Source organism: Cladophialophora yegresii, assembly GCF_000585515.1.
Source record: "Cladophialophora yegresii CBS 114405 chromosome Unknown aczIN-supercont1.6, whole genome shotgun sequence".
Taxonomy (NCBI): Eukaryota; Fungi; Ascomycota; class Eurotiomycetes; order Chaetothyriales; family Herpotrichiellaceae; genus Cladophialophora; species Cladophialophora yegresii.
The window spans coordinates 906,432-934,318 of NW_006913050.1; the positions used below are offsets into that span (position 1 = coordinate 906,432).

A 27,887-nucleotide genomic window follows, 5' to 3' on the forward strand; every position below is an offset into this window, starting at 1 on the left:
CAGAATACCATTGCCCCTCGCTTTATTGGTCTGCTTCGCGCCCGCGCCAGAGGGTGGTCGGCAAGCACAATACGCCCGTCTGTCAAGGTGACTATCACTTTGGACGCCTTCGCTTCTGTTCGAGGCGCGCTCGGCGCAGCCATAGCACGCTCGTATTGCTGCCTTCAGGGAGGCGAGATGCTGAAGGTGTGAGTGCCAAGGCGCTGGCCATTATCCTGTCAGAGTACGGAGTACGGAGTAATTTCATCGTAGAATGGTGCATTCGAGAGAGTGCCGCACAAACGCGATCACGCCCCTCGTGAGGCCAAGCGGGGGAAGCGCCCGTTGCGGAAGGGCAAAGCGCGGGGTGCCTGCCGCTTGAGAAACCTGAAACAAACGCCCCCTGCGCTACTGATCGGCCGTTCACTCTCCAGCCTCTTGATTCTCCCAATCGCTTGGTAGGCCGCACAGTGGCTGCAGCACTGCTGCCTGCAACCCAGCGGCAACCAGTGCTTGATTTGATGTCTCGACCTTGAGAGCATTCTCTGGAACCTTTGTCACGCCCTCGGCAAGCCAGGCACCAAATCCAGACAGTCTCACATCCGCGAAAGCCAAAGATCCAACCAACAGTGGTGTCATGCGCCCTGCCGCCTCACATAGCTGCTGTCGAACGAGTCCTTTGACAAGTCAAAAGTCAACACGAACGCGCTCAGCGCTTGGGTGTGAAATGACAAGGCTGGCACACTGCAAGGAATAGGGGGCCACATGCATGATGGAGGTCGAAACAAGCGGCTGACTGGTCCCTGGAGCGGCTGCAGGTACCGTTAAGCTCGGGGGCTAGACGTCCCGCATCGCCCTCCACGATCGGTTGCCTCTTTGGCAAAAGGCATCTTCACCGCCTGTTTGCCTGCCACTTCGGTAAGGTTTTTGTAAGGTATTGGTATTCCCGGAACAAGACAGCACGACACAACGAGGACGAGGAATGCGGCTGAGATCGGATGGTCCATGCTTCTCTAACTGTGGGATGCGTAAGCTCAGCCTAGGCCAGCCTTGTGAGCGACAAGTACAGTACTGAGGGCGCATGAGCCTCGTAGGCGTAAGGCCACCCTCAGACACAAAGCGCGCATCCCCATCCGCGATGCGATGCCAAGAATGCATCAAGTTGACTCCAGATGACCTCAAATGCGATGGCGAACCAGTACCTTTCCACGACAGCTTTGCCGCGTTCGAGGCCTTTGCAAGATCAGGATGCGAGCTCTGCACCGTCCTGTTTTGGAACATTCAAAAGTTCAGATGGGGACGGGATGAGCGCCTGATACGGCATGCCGAACTTGCCAGCTCCTCTGATACGCTGGCTGTGCGCTGGTATGACATGGGGAAGGGTCTCACTGGACATGTCATTCAGGGTTTAGAGGTCCTTTATCGCAACACGGCCCGCAAGCAGCGTGTGACCTACTCTGTTCTGCAGGATCCTGCCGAAGTTGACCTACCTGGTGAGTGAAATCGAGGCTCCTCTCTTGGTAGAGGCTTAGGTGCTTTATCGTTACAGTCCTCGACTCAGTAAGGCGACCACCGTACACGGAAAGGATCCACGCATGGATGCAAGTTTGCAACGAGGAGCACGAGAAATGTCATGCCCACAGCGTCCAGCAAGCGACCAACCCAGCTCGGCCTGCCCGCTTGTTGGATGTTCAGCCTGAAGGGCTCATTGGCGACGTGCGGTTGGTGCCCTTCGACGAGGCCCAAGGGCCTTATTCCGCGCTCTCATATTCATGGGGTGACCGGCCGCATGCCGCGACCACGACATCTCTGAATATTCGGCAACGAATGGATTCGATCTCGTTAAACGATCTCCCCAGGACTTTTACAGATGCAATTGCCTTTTGTCGTGAGATGAACGTTCGTTACCTGTGGGTGGACGCCCTATGTATCATACAGCCCCGGCCAGGAGATGTACTGGGACTGCAAGACTGGGAGACTCAAAGTGCAATCATGGGTTATATCTATGCAAATGCCATCTTCACAATAGCAGCACAGGGAGCCGCGAGCGCCGATATAGGCCTGTTTCCGGACAAAGCGCCCTTTGATCTCAACCCCAGGTCCTGCCCTCTCTTCCTAAACACAGACGGTCCGTCCCTCTATGTGAAAGCCGAGCCACCAGAGTGGGTCGCATCTGTGGGTGAGAGTGCTCTCCAGCAACGAGCATGGGTCCTCCAAGAGAGACTGTTATCTACCAGGCTGATCCATTTCACACAGCATGGCATCTTTTGGGAATGTGCTGAGCGCTGTGCATCCGAGTTCGAGCCCCACAGCACCGAGATGGGGGGCTTACGCACTCTCTCAGTCATGTTTCCGCCTGAGGACGGTCCAGAGAATGCAGCGAAAACGAAAACGGACATCATACTCGAGTGGAATGGCATCCTCGCAGATTACAGCGAGCGGAATCTCACCGTCGTCACGGACAAGTTCCCGGCCGTTTCTGCCATTGCGCAACGCGTCGCTGTTTTGACGGGTGATACATATCTCGCGGGAATGTGGAAGTCGCACTTGTTCGACGACCTGCTTTGGACCGGGTTGTGGAAGTTCCCGTCTTTTCGAAAACGGCCCTCCACCTACGTGGCCCCGACTTGGTCCTGGGCCTCCGTCATTGGAAAGACCTCGCACAACTTGGTCAGTACTTATGAACGGCGAATGGCGCGAGTGGTTTCCGTTTCAGTGGACCTCGCGAACCCGACAAACCCCTTCGGCCGAGTGCAGCCTGGAGCCTCATTGCAGCTTGCAGGGCGCATCAGGCATAATGTGTTTGCCACTTTGCATGACACGGCCGAAGATGACGCGCCCTGGCACGACTTATGGTTTGAAGTCCCCAAAGGCCATGCTCTCGCCACTATGACAGGGGAGTCGGTGGGAGCCGCCAGACACAGCGGGCTTGCAGCGGTGTGGTTTGACGTCGGGGGCGACCACGTCACTCAAGCGTTCAGTGCTCTGTTGATGACTGGAAACGACAGGAGAGATGCATGGGATAGCGATACCATCATGCCGGACCCGGAACCTCAAAGGATCAGCTCCACGGCCATGCTCATTATTCCCGAAGGTGATGACGGCGGTCCATATGTGAGAATTGGACAGGCCAATATCAAGGACCTTAATTTCTTTGTTGGTTGCCAGGAGGAGGTTGTTGAGCTCTTTTGACGCGATGCAGCACCCGGCTGGTCCTCCGAAAAGAAGTTGGAGGACTTAATGCGTTTCCTGCGCAAAATATCCGCGTCATCAGCCGTATCTTACACGTGGGCTGCCGATACAATCAGAAAAGACATGTTCTGTCGCCATTGGATCAGCGTACCTTTTTGCGAGTCACGTTCCGTTCACACGGCCGCAAGACAGATCTGGGCCGTTCCGCCGCTGCTCCCTTAGTCCCCCAGCTCTTGGAATGTATCACATTGGTCTTGGTCAGATACCTTCGACCACATTCTCGCATGGGCTTTAGCGAAGCTTTTGGAGGGTCTTGATTTTCGAATAAAGCAATAAAAGAATAACCTCAGAGCCTTCCACCACTGGTAACGAGATGGGAACCTGCGGGGCCAAGTAAAGCCCATGCTGATCGACACACTTAAGTCTATGTAGGAAAGAACGTGTAGATATTGGAACCGTCGAATCAGCACACCCACCCGCGCAACTAGGAAGATTTGTCCCAATACTGCAGGAGCCACCACTGATTAGGGCGGTCCGGAATAATCTCATTCCCGCCAGACCCTCGCGTCCTATACGGGATGCATTGCACAAGACAAGCTGACAGCTCAGGTACTGTTTCCACGGTGTTCTACTATGCCGAAGGCCATTGCCAGGAGGTATCAATCTGAGGTAGGGGTCGCGGCCAACACGGGGAAGAACCAGAAGCGAGCCGGCGAAGTGGTCGTAGTACGGGTCCTGTCTGTACAAGTACACTAAGGAAGGTGTGCTAGATGTCGTTGTGCACGCATGCGGGAAGATGGTGTTTTGGTGGAAGAAAGGGAATCAGCGGGCAGGGCTGAATGGACAAGGCTGAGTAATTTCAGCTAGACCAAGTATGGAAAGACCAGCCGAGGTCAATCGGGCCACAAGGCTGCGTCGTTTTGTGGCTACGTAACGCTCCATTTCGCCGCAAGGAGGGTCGCCCAGACGCTCGCCCTCAACGCCATCTCAAACATTTCTACGGAGTACGAGTGACTCGTAATAAGATCATTCGCTTTCCTACAGCCACCTAATCTACCACTTCTCGTCCCTCTTTCCCCCTCTTTTGGCTTAACCGCAACGACTGCTCTCCCTGTCTTGTTTTCGCGAGCTGGCTGGTCTCAGGCGCGGTTTGATTCTCCAGGCATGCGATGAAAGACCTCCGCGATGGTCGACGGAAAAGATGAACGCTATGGAGTGGTCCTGGATGCTGGCTCATCTGGAACACGAGTTTACATATATCGATGGCTTGGGAACTCGGTTGCGCGTCTCGAAGCCTCATCCCTACCTACCCTCCCCGAGTTAGAAACAAAGGACAAATGGACGAAGAAAGTCCACCCTGGAGTATCGACCTTTGGAGGGGCACCCGACCTTGTCGGCCCGAATCACTTGCAACCGCTGCTCGAACACGCTCTGAAGTATATCCCTCAAGACGCCGTCCCTGAGACTCCTATCTTCCTCCTCGCGACAGCGGGCATGCGCCTCCTCCCCGACCACCAACAAAAAGCCCTCCTTCGAAACATATGCTCCTACATCAGAACCGAGACGGATTTCTCACTACCTGATTGTGATGTCCATATCCAGGTAATAACAGGAGAGACGGAAGGACTATACGGGTGGATCGCTGCAAACTATTTGCTTGGAGGATTCGACTCGCCCGAGGACCATCAACATGGAAAAGGACACCACACGTATGGCTTTTTGGACATGGGCGGCGCATCCGCTCAGATTGCCTTTGCGCCCAATGCGACCGAGGCCGAAAAGCACGCCAACGATCTCACACTATTGAGACTGAGGACAATCAATGGCCTGCCCCAAGAGTATAGAGTGTTCGTGACGACATGGCTGGGTTTCGGCGCAAACGAAGCCCGGCGCCGCTATGTTCAAGATCTGGAGGAATCCTACGCCATCGATGGCGTCCTCGAGGTCCCCGACCCGTGTCTGCCAACTGGTCTACGACTAAACTTCGACGGCACAATCATCTCAGACGAGGGCCCGTCGTCGTCGAACCATTACCTCCGCGGTATGGGCAAATTCGATGAATGTCTAAGGCGAACGTTCCCTCTTCTGGAGAAAGACATCCCCTGTCCGGATGAACCCTGTTTAATCCATGGCGTCCATGTGCCTGCGATAGATTTCGAGGTGAACCATTTCATTGGAATCAGCGAGTACTGGCATACCACCCATGAGATCTTCGAGATGGCGCACAAGGACAAGGCATATGATTTCAACACTTACCAGCAGAGGGTAAAGGAATTCTGTGAGCAGGACTGGTCAGATATTCAACAGAGCGTGGAGGATCATGTTTATGGCAAAAAGGTTGACGAAAAGACCGCACTGGAAGTCTGTTTCAAGGCGAGCTGGCTCATCAATATGCTTCATGACGGGATCGGGATTCCGAGGGTGGGGCTGGAAGACACAAATGTCTCGGACCATAATGGCACGAAGGAAGTCTTACAAAGCGGGAAAGACAAGGGATTCGTCGATCCGTTCCAGGCGGTGAATGAAATCAAATCCACCGAAGTCAGTTGGACGATGGGGAAGATGCTCCTCTACGCCTCGGCCGAAATCCCACCCGCTTCCAAGGATGTTCTGCCCGTCGGATTTGGTAGCAATGTCCCGGGCGTTCCGGAGGATTTCCAATACCCCAGCGGCGGACGCCTCCAAACGATTCCGGAGTCGGGCTCGGGCTCGGGCTCGGGCTCGGGCTCGGGCTCGGGCTCACCAGACTCTAGCGGCGGAGTCCAAAGCATAACCGACACCATCCACGACACTCTCTTCAAATCGGACGCGCCGCACCGCCTCCCAGGCTTCATCTTTTTCCTCCTCATCCTCATCATCGCGACATTCTACCTCTGCGGCCGGGACCGACGCTCGCGCGTCTACCGCGCAATATACCCCTCGGGCCCTTCGTCGGCACCGCCATCCCACGCCTTCTCACCCTCGCCTTTCACCCCGAAACTGCACAACCCACTTGCATTCCTCAACCGGCTGATCAACGGCCGCGGAGGCCCGCTGCTCCACCACACTCGCGACCTAGAAGACCAACGCCTCTACAACCCCGCCGACTTCGAGTTGAACGACTTTTCCGATGACGACGCGGCGGGTCTCGACGCAGACAAGGCCTTCGGACTGTCGGGCAATACGTCGCGCCCGACGTCCTCGCATTCGCATGGCCGGTCCTCGCCGCGGGATAAGGATAAGCCGAGTTCTAACGGTACCGGAGGTCCCGGAGGCGGCAGTCCCGGAAGAACCGGGAAATTGAGGCCCACGACGGCCATTGATCGCGCGGGGTTGGTCGTCCGCACGGAGAGTCGTGAGAGTTTGGCTCCCTTGGCGGGTGCGAGTGGGCGGAGTAAGAGTAAGAGCCGGGGTGCTAGTCCTAGTCGTACGGTTCCGCGATGATTGTATATAATTGAATGATATAACATGTCTGACTTTTTTTTTGCCTTGAAATGAACGGACCATGTACAGGGGGCACGAAGAGCACCTAAATATATATAATATATAAACATGCATGCATCGGAAGATGAAAAGCTTTTCCCCCTTGAATCGACATGAGACGATACGCACCGGAAAGCCCATCTGCCCTACCTTTACTCAGTGTTGTCCAAGTACTCCGTAGTATCTATCTGTTCCGCACTGCGTGATGACTATATATCCGTCGCACCGTACTGGTATGTGCCTGTCCATGTCCATGTCCACGTCCCACGTCCGTCGAATGTGCAATATAAACATGCAGAGGAAGATAAAAAAAAAGCCTTCGCATCAAATCGACGTATTGGTGCGCACTGAGACGCCCCGTGGCCCCCACCGTGTACTCCGTACGGACGGTATCTATTCTGTTCCGTCCCTCGCGCCATAGAGGCATACCGGATCGCCAAGTCCATGTCCATCCACTCGTACTCGTACTCGTACTCGTACACGTACCGTCGACACTCGTCGCTTCATGATAGCGTGCGATCAGTCGACCAGTCGACCATCCCATCACCCCTGTGCGGAGGACACGCCGCCTGCACCTCCACCTACGCCGCCACCTGCACCTCCACTACCGCCACCCCCAGCCTCATTCCCACCCTCTGTCTGTTTCCTCATGGGCCCGTACTTCGGCCCCGGCAATTTGAACTCCGGGATCACTTCAACACTCATGCCGTTGCCCATGCCCATACCTTCCGATACCGTGGCGGGCTCCCTAACGGGCCTGAGCAGACTAGAGCTCGAGCTCGTCTTGTTGCCCGTGGTAGTAGTGGTACGGACCCTCAACTCCTTCCCGTGTGTGCCACTCGCGCCCATGTGCGGCGAGGACGATGACGGGGCCACATCACGCAGACCGGAGGCCTGAGACGGCGCGGGCAGCACCGTGGCCAGCGTGACTTCCTTGTAAAAGTCGTCGAGCTGGTCGACGTCGTGGCAGAAGGACTCGATGTCGTCCTTGATTTGCTCGGGGGTGACGTAGTGAGTGAGGCCCGAGGCGATCAGGGCGCGGCGCGTGCCCAGGACGTCGGCTGTGATGAGCTTGGGGGTTTGCGGGATCGCGACGTTGGTGCTGGGGATGAGTGGCTGGAAGTGATGGTGAGGAATGGTCGGGGGGGCAATAAGTCCAGCGGGAGTGCTGGAGGTGTTGTTGCCCGTGCCCGTGCCCGTGCCCGCGTCGAGTGACGAGGAGGTCCGCGCGTCAGGCACAGTTGGCGGGATGGGCGTCGATTTGAGGGGGCGGATGAGTGGTGACGCGTACGGCCCCGTGTGTGGCGATTGGACGTTCAGGCCGATGATGCCCGAGGCTTGCATGCTCGGGCCCGGTGCTGAGTGCGTCGACGTGAGTGTCTGTGTGGGCCGCATGAGCATGGAGCTAGATGTGTTTGGCGTCAGATTGTGGTTGAGATTGTCCTTTTTGCTGGTGTCGAATTTGGACGTCTCCTTCGCCGAGGCCTGGCGGGAATTGTACAGTCTGTTCGCGAGGAGGAGAAAGTCCCCTTCATCAGTGATTTGAGCGAGACAGACGCCTGAGCGGTGCACGAATTGTGTGTATCGGTAGTCGAGATCACCCCACGAGTACTTGATCTCGACGTTCTCGGGAAACTCGGACGGCGCTTCGAGGTCGAGCACAAAATTAAAGCGCTTCAGCAGGGCTTTCTGGTAGAAATGGACGTCCTCCTTAAGAGGTGCTTGCGGTCCGAATGCCGCTGCCGTGAAGTACATCGAGGTGGCTGCACTGCGGCGAGGCGGCTCCAGTGCAAGCTGGACCCGGTAGGCAGCACGGAAGGGTTCATGCTCCGGTACTTTGAAAGCTTCTGCGATGGGCACTTCAACCAGCTTGAGGCCGTATTTCTCGGCCTGGGTCGTCCAGCCGACAATGGCATCGTCGACCAGCTTGGACGTGGTGTTTAGCCAAGAGAGCTCGAGATGATAACAGTTCTCCGGGTTGTGGATTCTGTCGTAGTGCAGGTTGACAATTTCCGGCTTGTTGGACCGTTTCCGCGTGTCCACGTCGATGCGGATCATCTTGCTCAAGGTGACGGTCCGCTTCTTCTTGTCTGCGAGCGTCTTTGCAAGCTCCGAGGCAGCTTGTCCATGAACCGCCGGATTGGAACCTGAACGAGATCTGCCACCCAGTAATTCCCGGTTAGGGTGTTCAGTCGCCGGAGTAGGGGGAATCGACCGCTCTGAACGACGGCTTGCGGGGAACCACGATTGTCTCGCGTCTGTACGCTGCGTTCGATGTTCCGGTTTGATCGAGTAGAAATAGTTCCCGTCCTTGAAGTTGTGCTTGCTGTTGACGTGCTCGAAGAGGTTCTCCTTCATGAGCTCATTGCCGAGCTCGACCGCTTCTTCTCGCGTGTCAATGTCCCGGAAGTTGTGCACAAGCCAGTTGGTGAGATCTTCGCCCATGAAGCAGCTGTAATGCAGTCGCCAGTGCCACCTTCTCGTCTTGATCTCGATGCCATTCTCGCCTTGTAGTGCTTGAGCCAACTTGGGCAGGGCGAACGAATCTCGGTCAAATTGTTCGGCTTCCGGTAGCAGCTGGGTGTTCTGGCTTTCTCCAGCTTCTTCGGCCGCAACAAGCTTGTCGAGCTCGGTCGCCACTAGCTCGGACGGATTGAGGGTCTCAAGATTGATTCTCAAAGGGTTGCGATCTTTCCTTTTCATGGTGCTGAGGCGATTGTGCGCTGGTCTTCGCTCGTCCAGCGGAACGTATCGAGCTCTCTGCCACATTTGGGTCAACGCCCGGATGCCGCGCAGATGGATTTCTTCTTCACTTTCCTCGGGCTCAGCGGACGCAGGTCTCCAAGAGTTTGCCGGCGGCGCTACAGGGATGAGCACGAATCGAGCACGCCAGAAACGAAGAGCTTGCACATCCACATCGGGCTGCCTCTGCAGATTCTCGAGATACTTGTCGGCTGCCTCCCAAGGGTATTGCTCGGAGAAGCCGCTAAATTGCATGTCTCGAAGCTTGTATGCTCCAGAGAGAATGGTCCGGATGTTGGGATAATAGCTGATGTGTTGCGGGGCTAGAGGTTTGACTGCCGGTGGTCTACGGAGATACTTGGTCACCTGGAGGCGATCATGTTGTTGGAGCGATATCTTCTGTATCGTGTTGCCCATCGACATGACGATGAAGGAACCATCGGGCCTTACCAGGTTGGGTGTGAAGAAAGATGAGCTGTCGCATGTACCAGGCCCCATAGCCTCGAGCAATGCAGGACCAACGACGAGTTGATACCCGTGTGCAAATCTCAGAGCCAGCATTTCTCGGAGAAGGATATCACGAGACTCAGGTTCCTCGAGCAGCTCGTTTGAATGCGTCAGAGTCAGCTCGTAGATCGCAGAATCAAAGTCCATTTCAAGCTCCTCCTTGGTTGGGAAGTCTTCTGTCGTTAACGGAACTGAAGCAGGAGTACACAGGGACCTCCATTTGACGGTTGCGGCACGAGGCTTGCGAGGATATAGATGCTGCCATCTGCCATAAAGTGTCTCTCTTTCAGGATGCCTTTTCAACGGATTCGACGCATTGACATTGCGGACGAAGGGAAGTGCACTCTTGGGCACAGAGCTGGCCACCGACATCCCGAGCTGGCTATCGGTTGTATCCACACCGTCTGAGCTATCGGAAATGTCGCTCTCTGTAGAGAATGATGAGTCACTATCGGGTTCGTGCTTGGATCCGGTGTCGGCTTTGGCGACGGAAATGTGCTTCTTAATGCCCCGTGCCGTAGAATCCGATCCCTGAGCCTCGCCAAGTCCATCATCGCGCACCTTACGCAACGGTGTATTGATGGAGATCGGCTTTGATGGAGCGTCATCCAGACGACCCTGGAAACGAGGAGATCTTTGTGAAGTCGCGGGGCTTGCATTGTGCTTCTCAGTGAGCACACTATTGGTAGAGACAGAGCGGATGCTGGCAGCTGTTGTGGCTACAGTTGGCCGTGAGTGGCCTGGGTTGCCGAACGGCGGTTGTGCTTGGGCATTGGTAATATTGACTTCGGTACTAGGAACAGCACGGACAGGAGGAGCCAGACCCCGTAACGCGTAGTTCAGCGTGCGATTGACCTTCGCAGCCTCGGGTGTCTTCTTGATCGTCATGTTAGGACTTGAAGCATCTGCCGAGACAAGTGAGGGCAGCTGCGGTCGAAAGGGCGAGTTCAAAGACTTATTCGTGAGTACCTTCGTCAGTCCTGACCCAGATTTGGGTGCTTTGGGATCCGGTTGAGGCTTCTCTAAAAGGTTGGACGGCGCCGTATCGATGACTGCCAAGGAACTACTCTGTGCCTTGGATGCTTTCGAAGCGGCTTCCGATTTGAGCTGCGTCTGAAATAACGCCGAGTCATATTGATCCATTCGGTCGAATACGCTTCCAAATGCTTTGGCATGTGAGGAGAGCAGTCCTGGGGCTGGTCGCCAGCGACCTGCACTGAGGCGACTTTTGCGCGATAGAGTGGGAGAGTGCGACAAACTGCGACTCCCGTTCGTACGTTGGCGTTTTGAGGTCCTGCGCTTGACCCGCCCTGTAGCCGCACCCTGGGTCTCTGCCATGTACGGTATGCTCATATCCGCCATGCCCAGTTCCATGAGACCCATCATTTGGATCTCATACATCCTGACTCGAGGGACAAAAGGGCCCTTCTTGCGTCTGGACGGGGGCCCCGTAGCCTTGCTTGGACCCTCTACTACTTTGATCTCCAGGGGCTCGATGTCGGCTGACCAGTACGAGAGGTCAATCCATTGAGGAATGCCGTAGCTCCACCCGTGAAGGCCATCATTACTCCGTCCTGACATGAAGCTCGCGAAAAATCGGGTGCTGTTCGTGGCTGTGGATGAGACTGCCGGTGACAGTTTTCTGGGCTGAACCGAGTCAAAGAAGCTCGTGCTAGATGAGTAGTGGCGATCTTGACTGCCGGCATCTTCGGCCATCGAAGACAAAAGCGGTTCTTCGGCTCCGAATGAACGATACTTGAACAGAGGCACAGAGTGCAGCGGCATCCTGGACAAGCAAACAATGTCAATGCCCACTCCATTGTTCGTCAAGTTTTGCGATGTCAGGTTGAGAAGATCTCGGTTGACTTCAAACAGTCCCGTGCCGGCGGTGACGACCACGATGGAGACCCCAGTGCGGATCAGGTCTCGGTCTTCGAAGTCGTGTGCGAATTGAGTACTGGCAATATTGATGGCTTCGAGGATGTTCCCCTTCATGGCGGTACTTGGTCTTCCAGCAATGCGTACTGGGCGCGCCTTGGTATCGTCCTCGACTATGTCATCCTGGTTAGACGTATGTAGGGAGATGTCTCTCAGAAAAACACGAAAGTCTTTCTTCAGCTCATCCAGAATTGTGGTCCACTGCGCACTAGCCATATCTGTGACTACGACCCGATAGAAGTCCTGGTACTGGCGAGCCGTCATGTTGGGCGCGCCTGAGGCCGGCGCCACTTCAAGTCTCCTGTCCTTGTTCCTCGCAAGGTCGACCTTGTCGTACTCCAGCCGCCCAAAGAGCACAATGCTGACCAGGTGTCGAACTTCCAAGTCCGTCCACCGCTTGAAGAGGTCCGGCAGGAAGCCATTAATAACCCTGTTGAACATGATCTCCCCATTGCCCTCGGAATCGAAGTCCCACATTTCGCTTGACATCTGGATGAAGAGCACATAGCGTGCAGCTTCACTGCGGAAGATGGGGATTGTCGTGCCAGCGAAGAATGCCGTCGAGGCCCTGTGATGGTGCACATGAATCGCTTTGACTGTAAGCTTGATCGTGCCCATGTAAGTGATCCTCTGTCCGGCATATACTGTTCGACCAGCCAATTCCTGCCCGACCAACCGCCACATGTCCGACCTTGCAAGGTAGGTGTCTCTGAAGCTGAATTCGACATGAGACGCTGTGCATTCCTCGAAAGAAGCGGGGACTATGCGGACATGGGACCGTGGCCGGAAGTCAAACGCCGTCGCAATGTGAGCCTTGATAGAGACCTGCAAATTAGTCTGCCTCGCCTTGAACTCAGCAGGCGCAAATTTAGCTATGCAGAGGTAGTGATCCTTCCAGCCAGAGATGCCATCGGTATCCGCCAGAGGTCCCGTATTGCGCCTCGAATCGCCTTGCTCACCGTCTGGCGACTGGAAGTCACGGACATCGGACGTCTCTGGTGCTGGGTATATTCTGATCAGGCTGCCTTCGCGGATAGCCAAATCCTCCAAGACGGATTCGTTGATGAGGACATCCTCCGGAGAGAAGTTGTCATCATGGATCCAGAGGGAAGCGCGAACTGACGGTGGAGGTGGTGGTGCCGACTGCGCGCTCAGCGATGCCCGCAAGGTCGAGCCGCTACTGGTTCTCCGGTGCACCGTCTTCTGATCCATGGACGGGCGCGTCTCGACCTCATGGTCGGCGGTGAAGTAGAATGTCGAAAGACTGTAGATTGCTGAGCTCGAGACCAAGGTGAATCAAGTCGTCGAGCCACACGCCAAGCCAAACACGCAGCCACGTGACTTGGCGTCTTTGGTGGCAGTTGCGCTCGGTGGACGCCCCGTCCAACTCAGGCCAGCTGGCAACCCCGATGGATATTGGAGGCCTCGGGTCACAGACACAGCGATCGAAACTGCACTCATGGCACGGTTCAAGCTTTTGCTCGATTCGCCTGCGTGCAAAGTACCTCTACTACTAACACATATCTGCTCTAAAGGGTATCATGGTGTCGGCACAGCGGCCACATACAGAAAGGGGTTCATCAGTCGTCATATGTACAGCCCGGGTCCACGACGCGTGTCCCAGGCAACCCCTTGCTTCTTCTTACCATACGCTCCTCGTATCGACATTGAGGAGCCACTTCTTCACTCCTTCGCGCAAGACATTGTCCTGCTTCATTTCTTGATTTACCGCATCCCCATCGATGATGACCCGGCCATCGGCGCCATGTCGGCGCTGATGTCTGGCCAAATCATCATTTACACTTCTTACCACTTCCTCCAACGCTCCGACCACGGCCTGGCGGCAGCCTGACTGGGCCGTTGTAGACGCAGGATGCCAAGCCCTGTTTTTCCCGGAACCAGAAATAGCCAGTGGCATGGATCTGGCAGAAGTCGTCGTAGCAGCAGACGCAGTACGCGAATGGGATCGAGATGTCGCAACCGACTTTTGCCTCGCCGCCTCGGTCTCGTTCAGGACACGTTCAATGGCGTCTGTGAGAGTCGTGTCAAAGTCCAAGACCTTCTCATGTTCAAATCGCTCAACAGTCGTAACTTTGGCGCGTGCCGGTCGTCTTGACGAAGCTGCGGAGCCAGAGATCCCCTCTGAGTTTGGATCAGCCCCGGCGGTTGCCGGTTCGCCGGTCACATCTTGATGCATCATCCGTTTCAATGTCAGGCGTTGAATGGAGAAAGTCCGGAAATCGGCGAGTAGAGTGGTGCAAACATGAGACCATCGTTCCTTGGTACGTTGTCCTGATGGTGGTATACAGCACGCACCCATAGGGCCTTCTTCCCTCGACATGCTCTGCTCCACTTCGATTTGTAGCTCGGGATAAGCTTTGACTCCTTGGAGAACGAAGTCCTCGTGGTACCGCTTTAGATAGCCTGCAACCTTGGTAGGATTGGAGCCCGCCGCATCGACGCCGAACGAGTGGGAGCTGTACGACGACCCACCTTCGTCCGTGCTGGCGAAAGAGGGAGAATGATGCAGTAGTGACGATGAAGGGGACTTCCTTTCATTCCAGCTGATAAACCCTGGAAGGTTCAGGTCCACGTCAATGACACCATCTTTGGCGTCGACCGTCAATTGTGGAGGGCGTACCTCACTCGGATCGATGGACGGATGACGATTCGCTGTATGCCCCATTCCATGATCTGTTGGGGCCTCTTGTCGCGGATGAGCGGCTTCGGCAACCATGGCTTCCAATTGGCTGGGCAGTCTGCCCTGAATTGGTACTGATCTCGGGGCGAGCCTGCGGCGGTCGCTCAAACTCCCCGTGGCTGCTGTGGTGGAAATCTCATTTGACGAACCTGTAGAATCTTGTCTTGTGTTCCAAAACCCAGAGACATTGCTGACCAAAGATCCCCAATTGATGCTCGGCGGTCTGGAGCGCGCGTGAGTAGTGCTATCTCGTCGGAGTATTCTCGCTAGATCCGCCTCCGCAACAGTTATATCGCCATCGACAACAGCGGTCTCGGGGAAGTAACTGTCGGTCTTTGTCGCAAAGTGGGGGACTGGAGTGCCCAACCCAGGAGTCGCTGTGGAACTGGTAGCATTTGTCTTGTGAACTTGGCCCTGCCCATCTGTCGATGCGAAAACAGAGGTCTGCCTGCTGGAGCCGGGCTCGATTTCAGTACGCGAGACGGGCAGCCGGGTGTTACTGCGAATTGCTCGAGAGATGGCGCTAACACTTTCAGCGGATGACTCACTGGTGGAAAGCCCGGAGATATCACGACGGGGGAACGAGACAGGCCCATCGCGGGACTTGTTGTGAGCATGGCGACGCAACGAACCTTCATGGAGCCCTCTATTTGCTGGTGAAGAAGAGCTGATGTCGGGAGTCAGGAGCGGCGAGAAGAAGTCGCTACCTTGCTTGGCGAGCGCATTGCGTGGCAGAAATGATGCAAGTAAAAAGATTATACGACGCGCCGTAGACCGGTTATCGCAGATGATGACAGTCCGAGATGCAAGATTGCTGTGTGCAGCTTTTCCCCTGTGCAGCGCGCGAAACTGTTTGCGATACGAGTCAGGGCTTAACCTCTCCAGCCAATCTGTGTGGCTGCCCAGAAAGGCCGTCAAAAGGTTGAAGAGGAAGAAATTCTGCTGTCTGGTCCCACAGAGGCGTACGAGATAGCGAGCTTCATCCAGCCAATGGCCACCGTTATCTAGGCCCAAACCGGTGAGCACACGTGGAATGCGCAAGGCATAGGAGATTCGCCACAAGGTGTGCTTGGCAGCGCGTTGAAGATCTGTAAACTGGCTCAATCTGTTTGGCGACCGAAGATAGATGTTGCGCTGGTTTGTGCGTTGTTCATAGGGGCCCTTTGGCGCTTTGGCAGCAGAGCTTGTCAAGGCAAAGTCGACCTCCTGGAGAAGCCCACTGATCTTGTTGTGCGCCAGTGCCTCGATTACAGCGAGGCTCCTTAGTATGACATCCCAATTGCGGACCACGATTTCAATCCCTTTGTCGGTCAGGTAGCTCGATCCCTCATCCGTCCACAAATGCTCCGGAATAGCATTCATGAATGTCCAGGACGAGAAAGACCCTGACGCTTGAGAGTTAGGAGTCGATGACGCAGTAAATGAGGCTCTTGAAGTAGGGCGTGCCGAAGAAGTACTAGGGCGCACGTCCCCAGGGCGAGGCAGATAGAAAAGCAGACCCATTGCAAATACGGGAGTCTTCTTCTCCACCAGCTTGGGCTTCTTAGCCTGTATCGGGGAGTCGGATTGCTCATCCTTCTTATTGGACATCGGACTGACTGAATTGCTTTGTCCAGCAGAGGACGCCCGGTGGTGCCTTAAGTCGTCCTGGGCCTCAGGTAGTGCAACGGGAAACATACGAGTAACTAAGATGGCATCGCGCGTTTCAGGATCTGGCCCTCTTACAGTGGGTGTTGAAGCATGGGTATTCTCAGCACTTATAGCCGTTTTTGCTCTCACTAGAGGGGTACGAGGGGGTGCAGTGGCCGGAGCATTAGATGTTGGGACGCGTGGACTTAGGTCGCTCAGAGGGCTCCGGTCACCGGGGAGGAAGTGCAATTTGGTGCTGGATCCGGATTTTGCCGCACTGCTTACACCGAACATGCAGTCAAGGATATTGCTGAGATGGTCCGTTGTTTCCGAGTCTTTGTTGGGGCGTGTCCAGGATGCCGGCCCTCCCGAGATCGTTGAGCTCCTGTTTCGAAATTGCCCCATCATGGAAGTGCCGGAACCCCCACGAGCCGCTTGTCCAGCAGGCTGAGACGGATTACCCGTCCTCTGAGCGGTGGTCGAGTCGCTGGCGTCGACAGGTTGAGTGTCGAACAGCAGCAGAGGACGGTCATTTGTGCCGAAAGCATCCTGCGCCACGATGAGTCTCAAATCTCTTGTCTCACTCAACTCCAGGCCAGCTCGATCATCGAAGGGCGAGATGCGGACTGTAGGAGAGCCGAACGGAGTGGTGGGCGGTGAAGCTGAACTTGACCGTCCATCATGATGGACTTCCGGCCATAGAAGGGTGCGTGTATGGGTCTCATCCGTCGCACTTTCAAGCTGACTGCCTCTGGCATACCCTTGAATCAACCTCCCCAGCATCTCAGATAGATACCACTGCCACCAGCACCACCGTCAAATCTTAAAGAGGTCAAGGCGCTGTCGGCCGGCAGGATCTTGCGAGGGTCGAGACAGGGAGCGCGTTGCGAACAGGGCTATTATGGCGCAGGCGTCGAGACATGTTGTGTATGACCTGGCTGTTGCTGCCCCCAAAGCAATGTACGAGAGGAGAAGAGGCGGCAAGGTCACTTCTCACTGCCGTACTGGTCTGACATGCTCTGACTCTTGCTGTCGCATTCAGCGGTTCGCTTGGAGAAGGACAGGGACGGACGTGGACGGAGCGTCATCTCCAAAATTACGGTGAAGAAAACAAGCCACCAGCCGCTAACCATATTGGGTTCGGCCGGAGTCCGGCGCAGGGAAGGTGCCACGGGTGCTCATCGGCTCCAACTCGGATCAACTTCATTGCAGCATCAACAGGCATCAACAACCTACCTAGTAGTCAGTTCCAGCATGCCGTTCAAAGGAGACGCGTCCGTGTGCTTGCGGCTCATGCATGGGCAAGGCGTACTCATGAACGGGGTGCTTGCTTCCTAGTGCGGCGGCCTCCTTCAAGAGTTGAACCAGGGTTTTGTAGAAGCTCGAGCTGACTTGAAACAGGTGCTGCTCTTCAAAGGCAATGTCTGCGATGACCTGTTGGAACGCGCTATATCCAACAGACTCATGTGTTGGGTCGTGTTGGTTTGTGTTGCGTGATGTGCCCCAGGGGCCCGTCGAGAAGCAATGTTTCTCACTCCCACCTCACATGGACACAATCACCTCTTCCTCCTCCTGCTCCTCTTCCTCTTCCTCTTCTCGAACGTGTATTACCGATATATCATGTCAGATTTATCGAAGTTACATCGATTTTTACTGCATACGGGCCGGCGCCCTACAAGCATAGAGCGGGCTGCCGTGCGTGCTGACGCGAGACACGAATCTCTCCTCTGTTCTACTCTGCCTCAGCCGCGAAGTTTGGAACTCGAATCTCTCTACTGGCTTACCCTGCTCTACCCGAGAAACTTGGAAATTCTTTTCGAACACCTTGAGAAGCAAGCTTCACTTCGCACATAGCATCAGCATGGCATAGCATAACATCGAGCAGCATAATTAGCAGAATGTATCTCCCTTGAGCACACATCACACGTCACACAGCCAGATACAACACTTAGCACAATTTAGCGTGAGAGGACAGCACATCAGAGGCAAGAGGTTAAGTCCATTGTCATTTTCATACTCAACCTTGCGCTCTCTCTTCAATTTAGACCAGACAGACAGACGGTAGGGGTATCATATAAGAAAAATGCAGACAGACCGGGTGCATGCATGCAGTCTCAGTCTCTGATGGTGTAATGCTCCTGTCCAGAGGGATGTGACAAAGGGAACTCGTGCCGTGCCGGCCTATTCTCCGTGCCGAGTGCTGATTCTTCCTCGACGCAGACAGAAACAGGCTGTATGTTCGTGCCCTATCGAAGGGCATTTGGGCTTGATGGCCACCTCGGCGCCATCCATCAGCTTTGCTGAGCTAGAGGATGAAGGTGTATCCTGATCTCAGCTCCAAGCTCCAAGCCTAAATTTCAAGTCTCCCAATTTTCAGTTCTGATTCGTGTCTTCACTCACAGAGATGCAGCCGCCTGTCTAGCTGCACCCTGTCTATTTTGTTTTTCCACCTCCGAAAAAGTGATTGCCTTGGTCCATCTCAACCACCTAACTCGGCTATGGCTTCCTTCCTCTTCTCCAGCACCTCTTTCCTTACAACCTTCGCCCGCAGGCCCTCACTCGCCTGGACCAGCGCGTCAATGCTGATAGCGTGGTTGGTCATGTTGTGGTTGATGTAAGTGTAGACCTGTGCCGCCGAGTCTAGTGCCAGGATTGCATTCTCGTTGAGCTTGAGCAACGCCAGGGCGAGTTGGAAGAGGAAGGATGAACTCGTCCCGTCGTGCTCGTCAGAAGACTTGGCATCAGCGGGTTCTGGTGGAGGATGTGCTGGAGTGACGGGCGTCGACGGCGTACTCAAGTTGAGTGAAGGCAGGTCCACCCCAAGGGTGGCCTTGGATTGAGTCAGCGCATACGGTGACGCATCCGAACTATTCAGACAGAGAATTACATCCCAGACTCGGTAGAGAGCTTCACCTCCAGTCAATACACCCGTGTAGAGGGACAGAAACCAGTGGAATGTGCAAGCCTCCAATTCCACGCCCAGCTCGTCGAGTTTGGCACTCAGCTTGGGTAATACCTCGGCGACGTAGTGACGAAGGACCACTTGATCGGCACGGGCAACCAGCAACGTCGAACTGAAGTACTGGCTGGGCAGAATCACGTCAATGATGGCGACGAGCAGCCAAAAGCAATCCTCGGCGGTGGCGCAGATGAGCAGAAGCGAGGCGGTAATGAGGTTCATGCCTTGACAGTAGCCGATGCGCGGATTGTGCAAAGAATATGCCCTCAACAACTCCTCCAGTCTTTGCACGCCAGGCCCGTGTCGGAAGAAGACATTGTCCGTCAACGTGCGATGCACGTCAGCCTTGATCTGACTGGCAATGTCAGGATCGATATCGGTGCCTTCTATCGACCGTGCCACCAGGTCTTCATAATAGCCTGGAATTCGTAAAGCACTGGCGCCCGAGCATTCCGCCCAGATCTTTGGTCGCAGTGAGACAGGGATTCCACCGAGTACCAACGACCTGAAGTGCATGTACTTGGCTTTCGTCTTGGTGGAACGCCCAAGTGTTGCAATTCCGATCAATTCGCCTTCCAGCAGATCGGCCTCGGGGGTGTTGTTGGTGGCACGGTCTGGATTGTTGGCACGCTCTGCTCTGACCCGCCGCAAGAAATCGTTCCACCGTGCAGCCCTCTCAGATTGGAGTGCGTCGTATAACTCGGTGAGCTGTTCAAGGAGTAATTTGGCCGAAGTAGAATCGGCCAGGTTTTCAGATTCTGAGTCGAGGCCAAAATCTGTCGACGTAGCGGTGACTGCCGAAGATTGCGGCTCCATGACCACGCTGCTAGTTGGAAGTGCCTTCTTCGAGGCCGCAGAGATGGAAATAGAAGCCTCCCGACTTCGGTGCGGTGGTGTCAAAGTCCCTGTCGCATCGGCAGTGCTGACCGTCACAACAGCGCCAGCAGAGGGTGTATGTGAGAGTAACTCCTTCGGCCTCCCGGAGGACAGAGCTGCAGGGACCTTGAGATAATCTTGCCATGATTTCTTCGGCGTTTCATCGTCAATCGAAGCAGGAGTAGCTGGTCTGTCAATCAAGACCTCGGTAGATTGGGGACTTTCCCCTACTCTGAAGCTGGCTATGGTTTCATTGGCACTCAGCTTGTTCCGCCTATGCCCACGAAGTGGCAGGCTCTGTCTCTTCCGTCGCTTTTGATCGTAGATGAAGCCGAATCTATCTGTCAGTAGTCCCGTCGCTTCAACGCTATGGTTTGTCATGGTCGGCGGCAGTTGCGAGCTTTCAATCATAGAGTCCAGCTCAACGGTTGGAGGCAGGCTGCTTGCATTCGACTCTTTCCGAGTATGGCCTGGGCTGGGGGTGAGTCGACTGGCAGTGGGTACGCGTTTTGGCGGAGGGCGACCCTTGACTGTGCCAGTGGCAGGCAGGGAGGCTGAAGATTTATTTGGTGTTAGGGCAGTGTTCGTTCTTGTTTTCGAAAGCGCCGTCTCAGCTTCTGCTGTCGGAGTTTGACCCTGGCCAAGTGACGATGCTCTAGATCGACCAGCCTGGGTCTTGCCGCTGAAAATCTGAGTCCAGGAGGCAAAAGAGCGGCCGGACTGGTTGGATCGTACACTAGCCTCGTCAGCCGCCTTCGGCTTCCTGGTGAGGGTCTTGCCACCAATGAAGTAGCTGGACGAGTTTGAAGGAGGCTGAAAGATAGCCTGGAGAGCTGAACCCTTGTTGACATTGGAGCTCGAGACGCGGGGACGCAGTGTTGCCTCCATGTCCTGGCTGCTGTCGCTGCGGCTACTGTTTGCTCGGCTCGGTGTGCGACTTGCCCTTGCCTGAGAAGACGCCATTGACCCAGCTCTACTGCGACTGGCTTCAAGCTCCGCTTGTAGAACTCCGGTTGGACCTCGAGGGTCGGTGCCAGGAACTGGAGGAAAGGTGCTCTCCAGAGGGCTGCTGAGCACGATACCGTCAGCCATCGCTTCTGACATCATGCCATTCAGCGAGGGAGGAGTGCGATCCACAGGTATGGATGATGCCCCGAGGCTAGGGTCACTCTCTCCCTGTTCCAACCGCAGCAGCCGCTTTTCGACCTCCGCAGTCGGCACATTGGTTTCTCGCAGGATCCTCTTCAACTCCCTCTCTCTATGGTCCGCTCTAATCCGTAAAGCGGATATCTCAGCATCTCTCTGGGCCAGATCTGCAGCATATTGTCGAACCAGCTTGACGGCCCCTGTCCTGGCAATAAGTCTTTCTATGTGTTCATCGCTCGCCAGATGCAGAGAACCTGGAATATCCAGAGACGACCGCGGAGAGTCATCGAACAAGGCATTTTGTTTTAACGACGGGGAAGCACTCGTCAAGCCAGCTAGTGTAGCCTTCCGGTCCCTTGCCTTTTGAGAAATTGTTCGGAGTGGTTGGCGCAGGGCCTCTTGCACAGTGCTTTTTGACGACTTCGTCTCCAGCTCAGGGGAGAAGGATGGAAAGGAGGTCAGGGCAGGATCATCTTCGTCGATGGACCTTGAGGAGTGCTTGGAGCCATGGCGTTTGGGTTGCGCACGAATTGTCTTCGACAGCTTCTTCTGGTCGGCGGAATTGTGCGAGGTCTGCGAAGAGGATCGTCTCGACTCGTTGCTGCCATGGTCCGACATGTTGAGTGATCACCGCGTCGATCGGTGGGTTGATCTTCTGCAAGCCAACACCCGCATCTTGCACAGCCAGAGCTCAAGTCAAAATCGAACGGTGAGGGAGCCGGCGATCCGAGAGTCCGATGATGACGTGGGCCTCAAAGGCGGTAATGAGATGGATAGAGAAGTGACGGAGAGCACAGTGTGAAAGCAGACTCAGGGCAGAGTGAAGGCCTGGAAGTTTCTGAGCGAGCGTAAGGGCAAACACAACCTGCAACCACCAGAGTCTTGGTTGGGCATCTCTCTGCACAGAAAGAACGAACAATTGCTTCACATTTGCTTCGGTTGTGTATGACGACAAACTGCATCCAATCCCCGTATAACAAGGGGGGCGGTCGGTGGCGGTCACGTGATCAGGCGCTGACTTGGAGCCTGCCTGTTGGGTCTGGGCGTGCAGTAGACGCAGGTGACAACTCCACCCCTGTATCTCTTGCATATTGTGTACAGCAGCAAATCGAGGATCGCGCTATCCTTTATTGGACAACTCCATCGTCAGTAGACGTCCTCGTACTCCTGCGAATCTGGCGGCGGTTTGCTCTGGACTCGCTGAAAGAGCAAACGAAATGGTTGTCGTGCATTCACCCATGACCTGATCAGACATGCCTCCGTGGCCGCGTGCACAACTTACTCAACCTCGAAACCGCCACAATGGGCCAAGGGTATTCCATGACCACGCTGTCCGCGGCCTCGGCTAGCATCGATGTCCCTGAACTGGCCGACTTGGTGCACGAGAAGACGCTGGCGTCTGCCCGTTTCATGAAAAGCGTCCGGGCTCGCAGTCAGCATGGCTATGTATTTGTCAAGGCGGTCATGAAACCCTACTCGTCCTTTCGGGTCCACGAATATGTTCGCCAGATCACTGAGGAGAGGAACATCCTCGCTGAGATTCCGAATGCATTGGCCTACCAGCGAATTGTCGAAGTCCCGAGTGGAGGCTTCCTCGTCCGCCAGTACATGTTTAGCTCGGTATACGACCGAATGAGCACCAGACCTTTCTTGGAGGACATCGAAAAGAAATGGTTGGCCTTTCAGCTTCTGTGCGCCGTGCGCGACTGCCAAGCTCGCAATGTCTACCATGGCGACATCAAGACGGAAAACTTGCTCGTCACCTCCTGGAACTGGCTCTATCTGACTGACTTCTCCTCCTCCTTCAAGCCTACAAACTTACCAGAAGACAACCCGGCCGACTTCTCCTTCTACTTTGATACGTCGGGTCGACGGACGTGTTATATCGCTCCCGAGCGATTTACATCGACCGAGATGCCGGATGAACAGGGAGAATTGAACTGGGCCATGGACATCTTCAGTGTCGGCTGTGTCATCGCCGAGATATTCCTCGAGGGTCCGATCTTCTCCTTGAGTCAACTGTTCAAATACCGTGCCGGAGACTACAATCCCGAGCATACTCATCTCAGCAAGATCGAGGATCCCGAAGTGCGAGGGATGATCCTCAATATGATCGCACTGGATCCCGAAAAGCGGTACAGTGCAGAGCAACACCTGTCCTTCTACCGCTCAAAGATCTTTCCCGAGTACTTTTACAGCTTTCTGCATCAGTACATGCTCGACCTCACGCGGTCGGCGACAGCCTTGAAACCTGTGGAGCTGACTCTTGATAGCCTCAGCGAGTTCGATGAGAAGATTGAACGAGTCTACTATGATTCCGACAAGGTCTCCTTCTTTCTCGGCTATGGGCCAAGCAACTCTAAGTCATCGTCCAAATCCCCTTTGACTATGAGGGCGAACAACAAGGCGAAAACTACAGACGCCGACCCCAGCCTCTACGACGGAAGCTTGTTGTTTCTCACGCTTGTGGTTGCAAGCCTGAGAAACACTGCAAAGGCGTCGGCACGACTCAAAGCATGCGATCTGTTGGTTGCTTTTGCTGAACGTCTCCCAGATGAAGCCAAGCTGGACCGGATACTGCCTTATATTGTTGGGTTGCTGAGTGACCCGTCGGACGTGGTTCGCGCGGCGGCAATCTATGGCATGACCTCGGTCTTTGAGATGATTGAAGTCGTCTCGCCGATCAATGCATACATCTTTCCTGAATACATCCTGCCGAGGTTGAAAAATCTGGCCGCTGGTCATTCCGGTGAACCAAGTATCTTGGTACGGTCAGCATATGCATCGTGCCTGGCTTCCCTGGCATTGTCGGCCGAACGGGTCCTTGACATGGTTCACGCTATCCGTGCTGATGGGCGGCTTCCTTCCCTACGAGAAGATGAGCTGCCTCCCCAACAATCCTATCAGGCTCTTTACGACTACAGCAGACGCGAGTTCCTTCCACATTTCGAGGATTCAACGGTCGCTTTAATTACAGACCCTGAACCTTCGGTAAGGCGAGCCTTACTCGGATCGATATCTCGCCTATGCGTCTTTTTCGGTAGCCAACAAACCAGCGACGTCATTTTAACGCATCTTAACACCTATCTCAACGACAAGGACTGGATTTTGAGATGTTCTTTCTTCGAGGCGCTCGTAGGGATTGCCTCCTATGTAGGAGCTACGAGCCTGGAGAAATTCATCTTGCCTGTGATGGTTGGGTCTTTGACTGACCCAGAGAGTTTTGTGGTTGAGAAGGTCTTTCGATCGCTGGCTCGGATGGCTGCGTTGGGCCTTTTGCAGAAGAGCACGACCTGGGAACTGGTCAGCATCGCTGCCAGGTTTTCGATCCACCCAAGCATCTGGGTACGGGAAAGCGCTGTCCAATTCATTGTGCTCTCGGCCAAGTATATCTCTGCGGCTGATCGGTACTGCATCATCCTGCCTATTCTACAGCCATTTTTGAAAGGACCAATACCTGCCCTGACAGAAGAGCGCGTCTTGGACAACTTGAAGCGACCTCTGCCCAAGATCGTGTTTGACTCGGCCATTAACTGGGCGGCGAGGAAAGCAACCAGCCTGTTCTGGACGGCGGCAAGTCGCGACGCTGCACTGACATTATCCGATCCTACGACGCCGCAAAACCCATCAGCACTTACGAAGCGACTGTTGACCAGGATACCGCCGTCCCAGAAAGACAAGGACGATCAGATTTCTCTGGAAAGTCTTCGAAATCTTGGTATGACAGCCGACGACGAAATCAAACTCCTAGCACTGCGTGAGTATTTACTCAAAGTCTCCAGGCATAAGCTCCCAGAAGATGCCGATCAGCGACATCGCATGCTTAACAATATCATCGCCCTCAATCAAATTGAGGTCACTCCGCAGAACGTCTTCTTCGACTCGCGCCAGCCACTCAGAGAGAGCACAGGTGGACCCAGGCAGACTCAGCAGATGTCACGCCGGGATGAGCGACACAGTCTTGCCGACGCCCTTCTCGACGCCTCGACGACCATAGATGATCATAGGTTGCGACGAATATCGCCTACGCAACAGTCCAGTGGCACAGCTACGCCGTCTACACAACCGATGGATATCCAAAGTCAAAGGCCGTCAGGTGCCCGCGCCACTGCAGGCCCTGCGATAGCGATTGAATCTGCAAGTGTATCTTCCAGACCAAGCGTTTCCAGTGGGACACCGTTGAACGGAGACAAACTGTCCTTGCGCCGCAACACACCTCTGGAACTCAGGCATCGAAACAGCGGCTTGAACCTGATGAATCGCGCCGATTCAGCCAAAGCGGAGGCGGAAATATCCACCCTCCCAGAGAATGCGTTTGGTAGAGTCGAGGTAGATGGGGCGTTGCACCGTCGCAGCACGGCAGGCCCATCAGCTTTGTCTGTGACGGCTACCGCAGCTGCAAAACCAAGATCGGTGTCGCCTCGGCCGCAGAGCGGTGCTCGAACGCCCCTTTACGAACCCAATCATTCATACCAGGGCAGTGACGCAAACGTCCTCCGTCTTTTGGACAATCACTTCCTGGAGAACTTCCCCATCGACCAAATGGACTTTGGCGGCAATCGCCCCTTCGCAGAGACCAGAACGCCAATAAGGAGAGTTACAGACGTCTTGCAGCAACCCACTTCAAGGGCTGCTCAGCCAGAGGAGAAGTTCGGGACAGAACCATGGAGACCTTCAGGACAGCTGCTAACCCAATTTTCAGAACATACGGCTGCCATCAACAGGGTGTGTGCTGCGCCAGATCATGCGTTCTTCGTAACAGCGTCCGATGATGGAACGTGCAAGATCTGGGACACCATTAGACTGGAGAAGAACGTCACCTCACGGTCGCGGTATACCCACCGCCGTGCGGAGGGGGTAAAGGCCAAGAGTCTCTGCTTTGTAGAAGGAACTCATACATTCCTCAGTGGTGCAGACGATGGCAGTATTCACGCTGTGAGAGTCGACTATCGAAGCGTCGAGGGTGGGGAGACTTCTCGATACGGGAAGCCAAGTCTCGTTCGAGACTACACGATCCCTGACAATCATGCCGCGGACAGCAGCCACGAGTCAATACGAGAGTATGCTGCGTGGCTTTACCACTACCGAACAGCAAGCTCGCAGTCCATCCTGCTCTCTGCCACCAGTAAAGGACGTATCCTGGCGATCGATCTGAAGAACATGGAAATCATCCACAGCATGAACAATCCAGTCCATCACGGCACCCCAACCACGTTCTGCGTCGACCGGAAGCACCACTGGTTGCTTCTGGGAACGAACCAGGGCATCCTGAATCTTTGGGACTTGAGGTTCAAGCTGCACCTGCGCAGTTTCGGCATTCAAACAGACTCAAGAATCGATCGGATCCTGATCCATCCAACCAAGGGTCATGGGAGATGGGTCATGGTCAGTGCTGGCGGAGAAATCAGCGTCTGGGATGTCGAGAAGATGGTCTGTCGGGAGGTGATGCGGCCCAGTACCATCAGTCCGAACAGTAAGAAATCTGGCTCGTACGAAGCATGGTCGCCGGACGAAGAGAACAGTGAGAGGATTCTGGCTCGCTTCGCCAGGCAAGTTTCAGACGACAAGGACACCACTCTGACCGAACCACAACTGCACGACTTTGGCCACGCAGCTGATGGCTCGCCGACGAAGAAAAAGGCCCCTGCGCCACCGTCGGCATCACTGCCCATTCTCGCCATGTCTATTGCGACAGACTACACGGCGAGCTCTCACGCCGACAGCCCGAACAAGCACGCCATTCTGTTTACCGGTGGTGCAGATCGTGCTCTTCGATATTGGGACATTGGTCGACCCGAGAACAGCTTCATCGTCTCCGGACCGCAACTGCACGACTCTGAGGATGCCGCGGTCACAGCCACGAGCGTCGGCGTCAGCGTCAAGGCCAAATACAAGTACGAAGTCTCCCACCCACTGAGCCTCAGCGCGGGCGCACAAATCACGCTTGTTCAGGAGAAACTCCACGTTGCCGGCGAAGCACCCAGCAGGACGCCCAAGCGAAGAGCAGATACTCCGGCCCCGACGTCTGGTGGGACGCCGAACTCTCATGCCCCGTCGAATGCCACCGCAAACGCCACTGCAAACGCAAGTGGCTCCTCCACACCGTCGACTCCGCAGGCAATGAAGCCGCCGAGGAATACCATAATCAGTGCCGCGCAGCAGCAGTTGCTCCGGACGCATTTGGCTACCATCACCGACGTGGTCATGTTGAGGAAGCCATACGGATGTGTCGTCAGTGTAGACCAGGGTGGGAACGTATATGTCTTTCATTGACGGGCGAGAAGAGTAAAGGCGAATTCGACAGAGATGAAGTCTCTGCTAAATAGAAGCGGTAGGGGCGTAGCTGTCTCTAGTTGACATAGAATCTGTAGACCAGCGCATCGAATGCGCTTGATCACTTGGGCATTCGTGGTACACTACGTTAGACAGTACATCTATTCGATCCCTTGGGCATACTGCGTGGTACACTGCATCCGAATTAGGATATACGTGGTTCCACACCCCAGCTCCGCAGGTGTGTGTCGGCACGTCGTCGACTCGTGTCTGGCCCGAACCAGTCCTTCCTGGTTTTATCGACGGAGGCCTCTTGACACAGCTCAGCTGTATAATCTTTCGGTCACTGTGACGAAGGATCTCCATGCCTAAGGTCGGTAATTATGAGTGGCGCTCCCCAAGGAGGGGACACCTGGAAACCAGAGCTGAATCGTCGGCGGAGTTTTGGGTATTTCTCATTGTTGGTTCCCATAATGAGTATAC

At 55.1% G+C, this 27,887-nt stretch overlaps 6 protein-coding genes across 6 annotated transcripts; 3 read left to right on the forward strand and 3 right to left on the reverse strand.

Annotated features, from left to right (window-relative positions):
* Positions 1-1,117: 1,117 nt before the first annotated feature.
* On the forward strand, positions 1,118-3,171 carry A1O7_08336 (uncharacterized protein; the record flags this gene model as incomplete). The annotated part of the gene is made up of 2 exons (XM_007762329.1): positions 1,118-1,472; positions 1,529-3,171. 2 exons carry the CDS (start codon positions 1,118-1,120, stop codon positions 3,169-3,171), a joined length of 1,998 nt encoding a protein of 665 aa, XP_007760519.1.
* Positions 3,172-4,356: 1,185 nt separating this feature from the next.
* Positions 4,357-6,594, forward strand: A1O7_08337 (apyrase; the record flags this gene model as incomplete). The annotated part of the gene is made up of 1 exon (XM_007762330.1): positions 4,357-6,594. One exon carries the CDS (start codon positions 4,357-4,359, stop codon positions 6,592-6,594), a length of 2,238 nt encoding a protein of 745 aa, XP_007760520.1.
* Positions 6,595-7,176: 582 nt separating this feature from the next.
* On the reverse strand, positions 7,177-13,032 carry A1O7_08338 (uncharacterized protein; the record flags this gene model as incomplete). The annotated part of the gene is made up of 1 exon (XM_007762331.1): positions 7,177-13,032. The coding sequence occupies one exon, from the start codon at positions 13,030-13,032 to the stop codon at positions 7,177-7,179; it is 5,856 nt and encodes a 1,951-aa protein (XP_007760521.1).
* A 430-nt stretch (positions 13,033-13,462) lies between these two features.
* On the reverse strand, positions 13,463-16,933 carry A1O7_08339 (uncharacterized protein; the record flags this gene model as incomplete). Its single annotated transcript, XM_007762332.1, has 1 exon — positions 13,463-16,933. One exon carries the CDS (start codon positions 16,931-16,933, stop codon positions 13,463-13,465), a length of 3,471 nt encoding a protein of 1,156 aa, XP_007760522.1.
* Positions 16,934-18,629: 1,696 nt separating this feature from the next.
* On the reverse strand, positions 18,630-21,749 carry A1O7_08340 (uncharacterized protein; the record flags this gene model as incomplete). Its single annotated transcript, XM_007762333.1, has 1 exon — positions 18,630-21,749. One exon carries the CDS (start codon positions 21,747-21,749, stop codon positions 18,630-18,632), a length of 3,120 nt encoding a protein of 1,039 aa, XP_007760523.1.
* Positions 21,750-22,433: 684 nt separating this feature from the next.
* On the forward strand, positions 22,434-27,404 carry A1O7_08341 (VPS15 protein kinase; the record flags this gene model as incomplete). The annotated part of the gene is made up of 3 exons (XM_007762334.1): positions 22,434-25,736; positions 25,779-26,981; positions 27,015-27,404. The coding sequence occupies 3 exons, from the start codon at positions 22,434-22,436 to the stop codon at positions 27,402-27,404; spliced, it is 4,896 nt and encodes a 1,631-aa protein (XP_007760524.1).
* Positions 27,405-27,887: the final 483 nt, after the last annotated feature.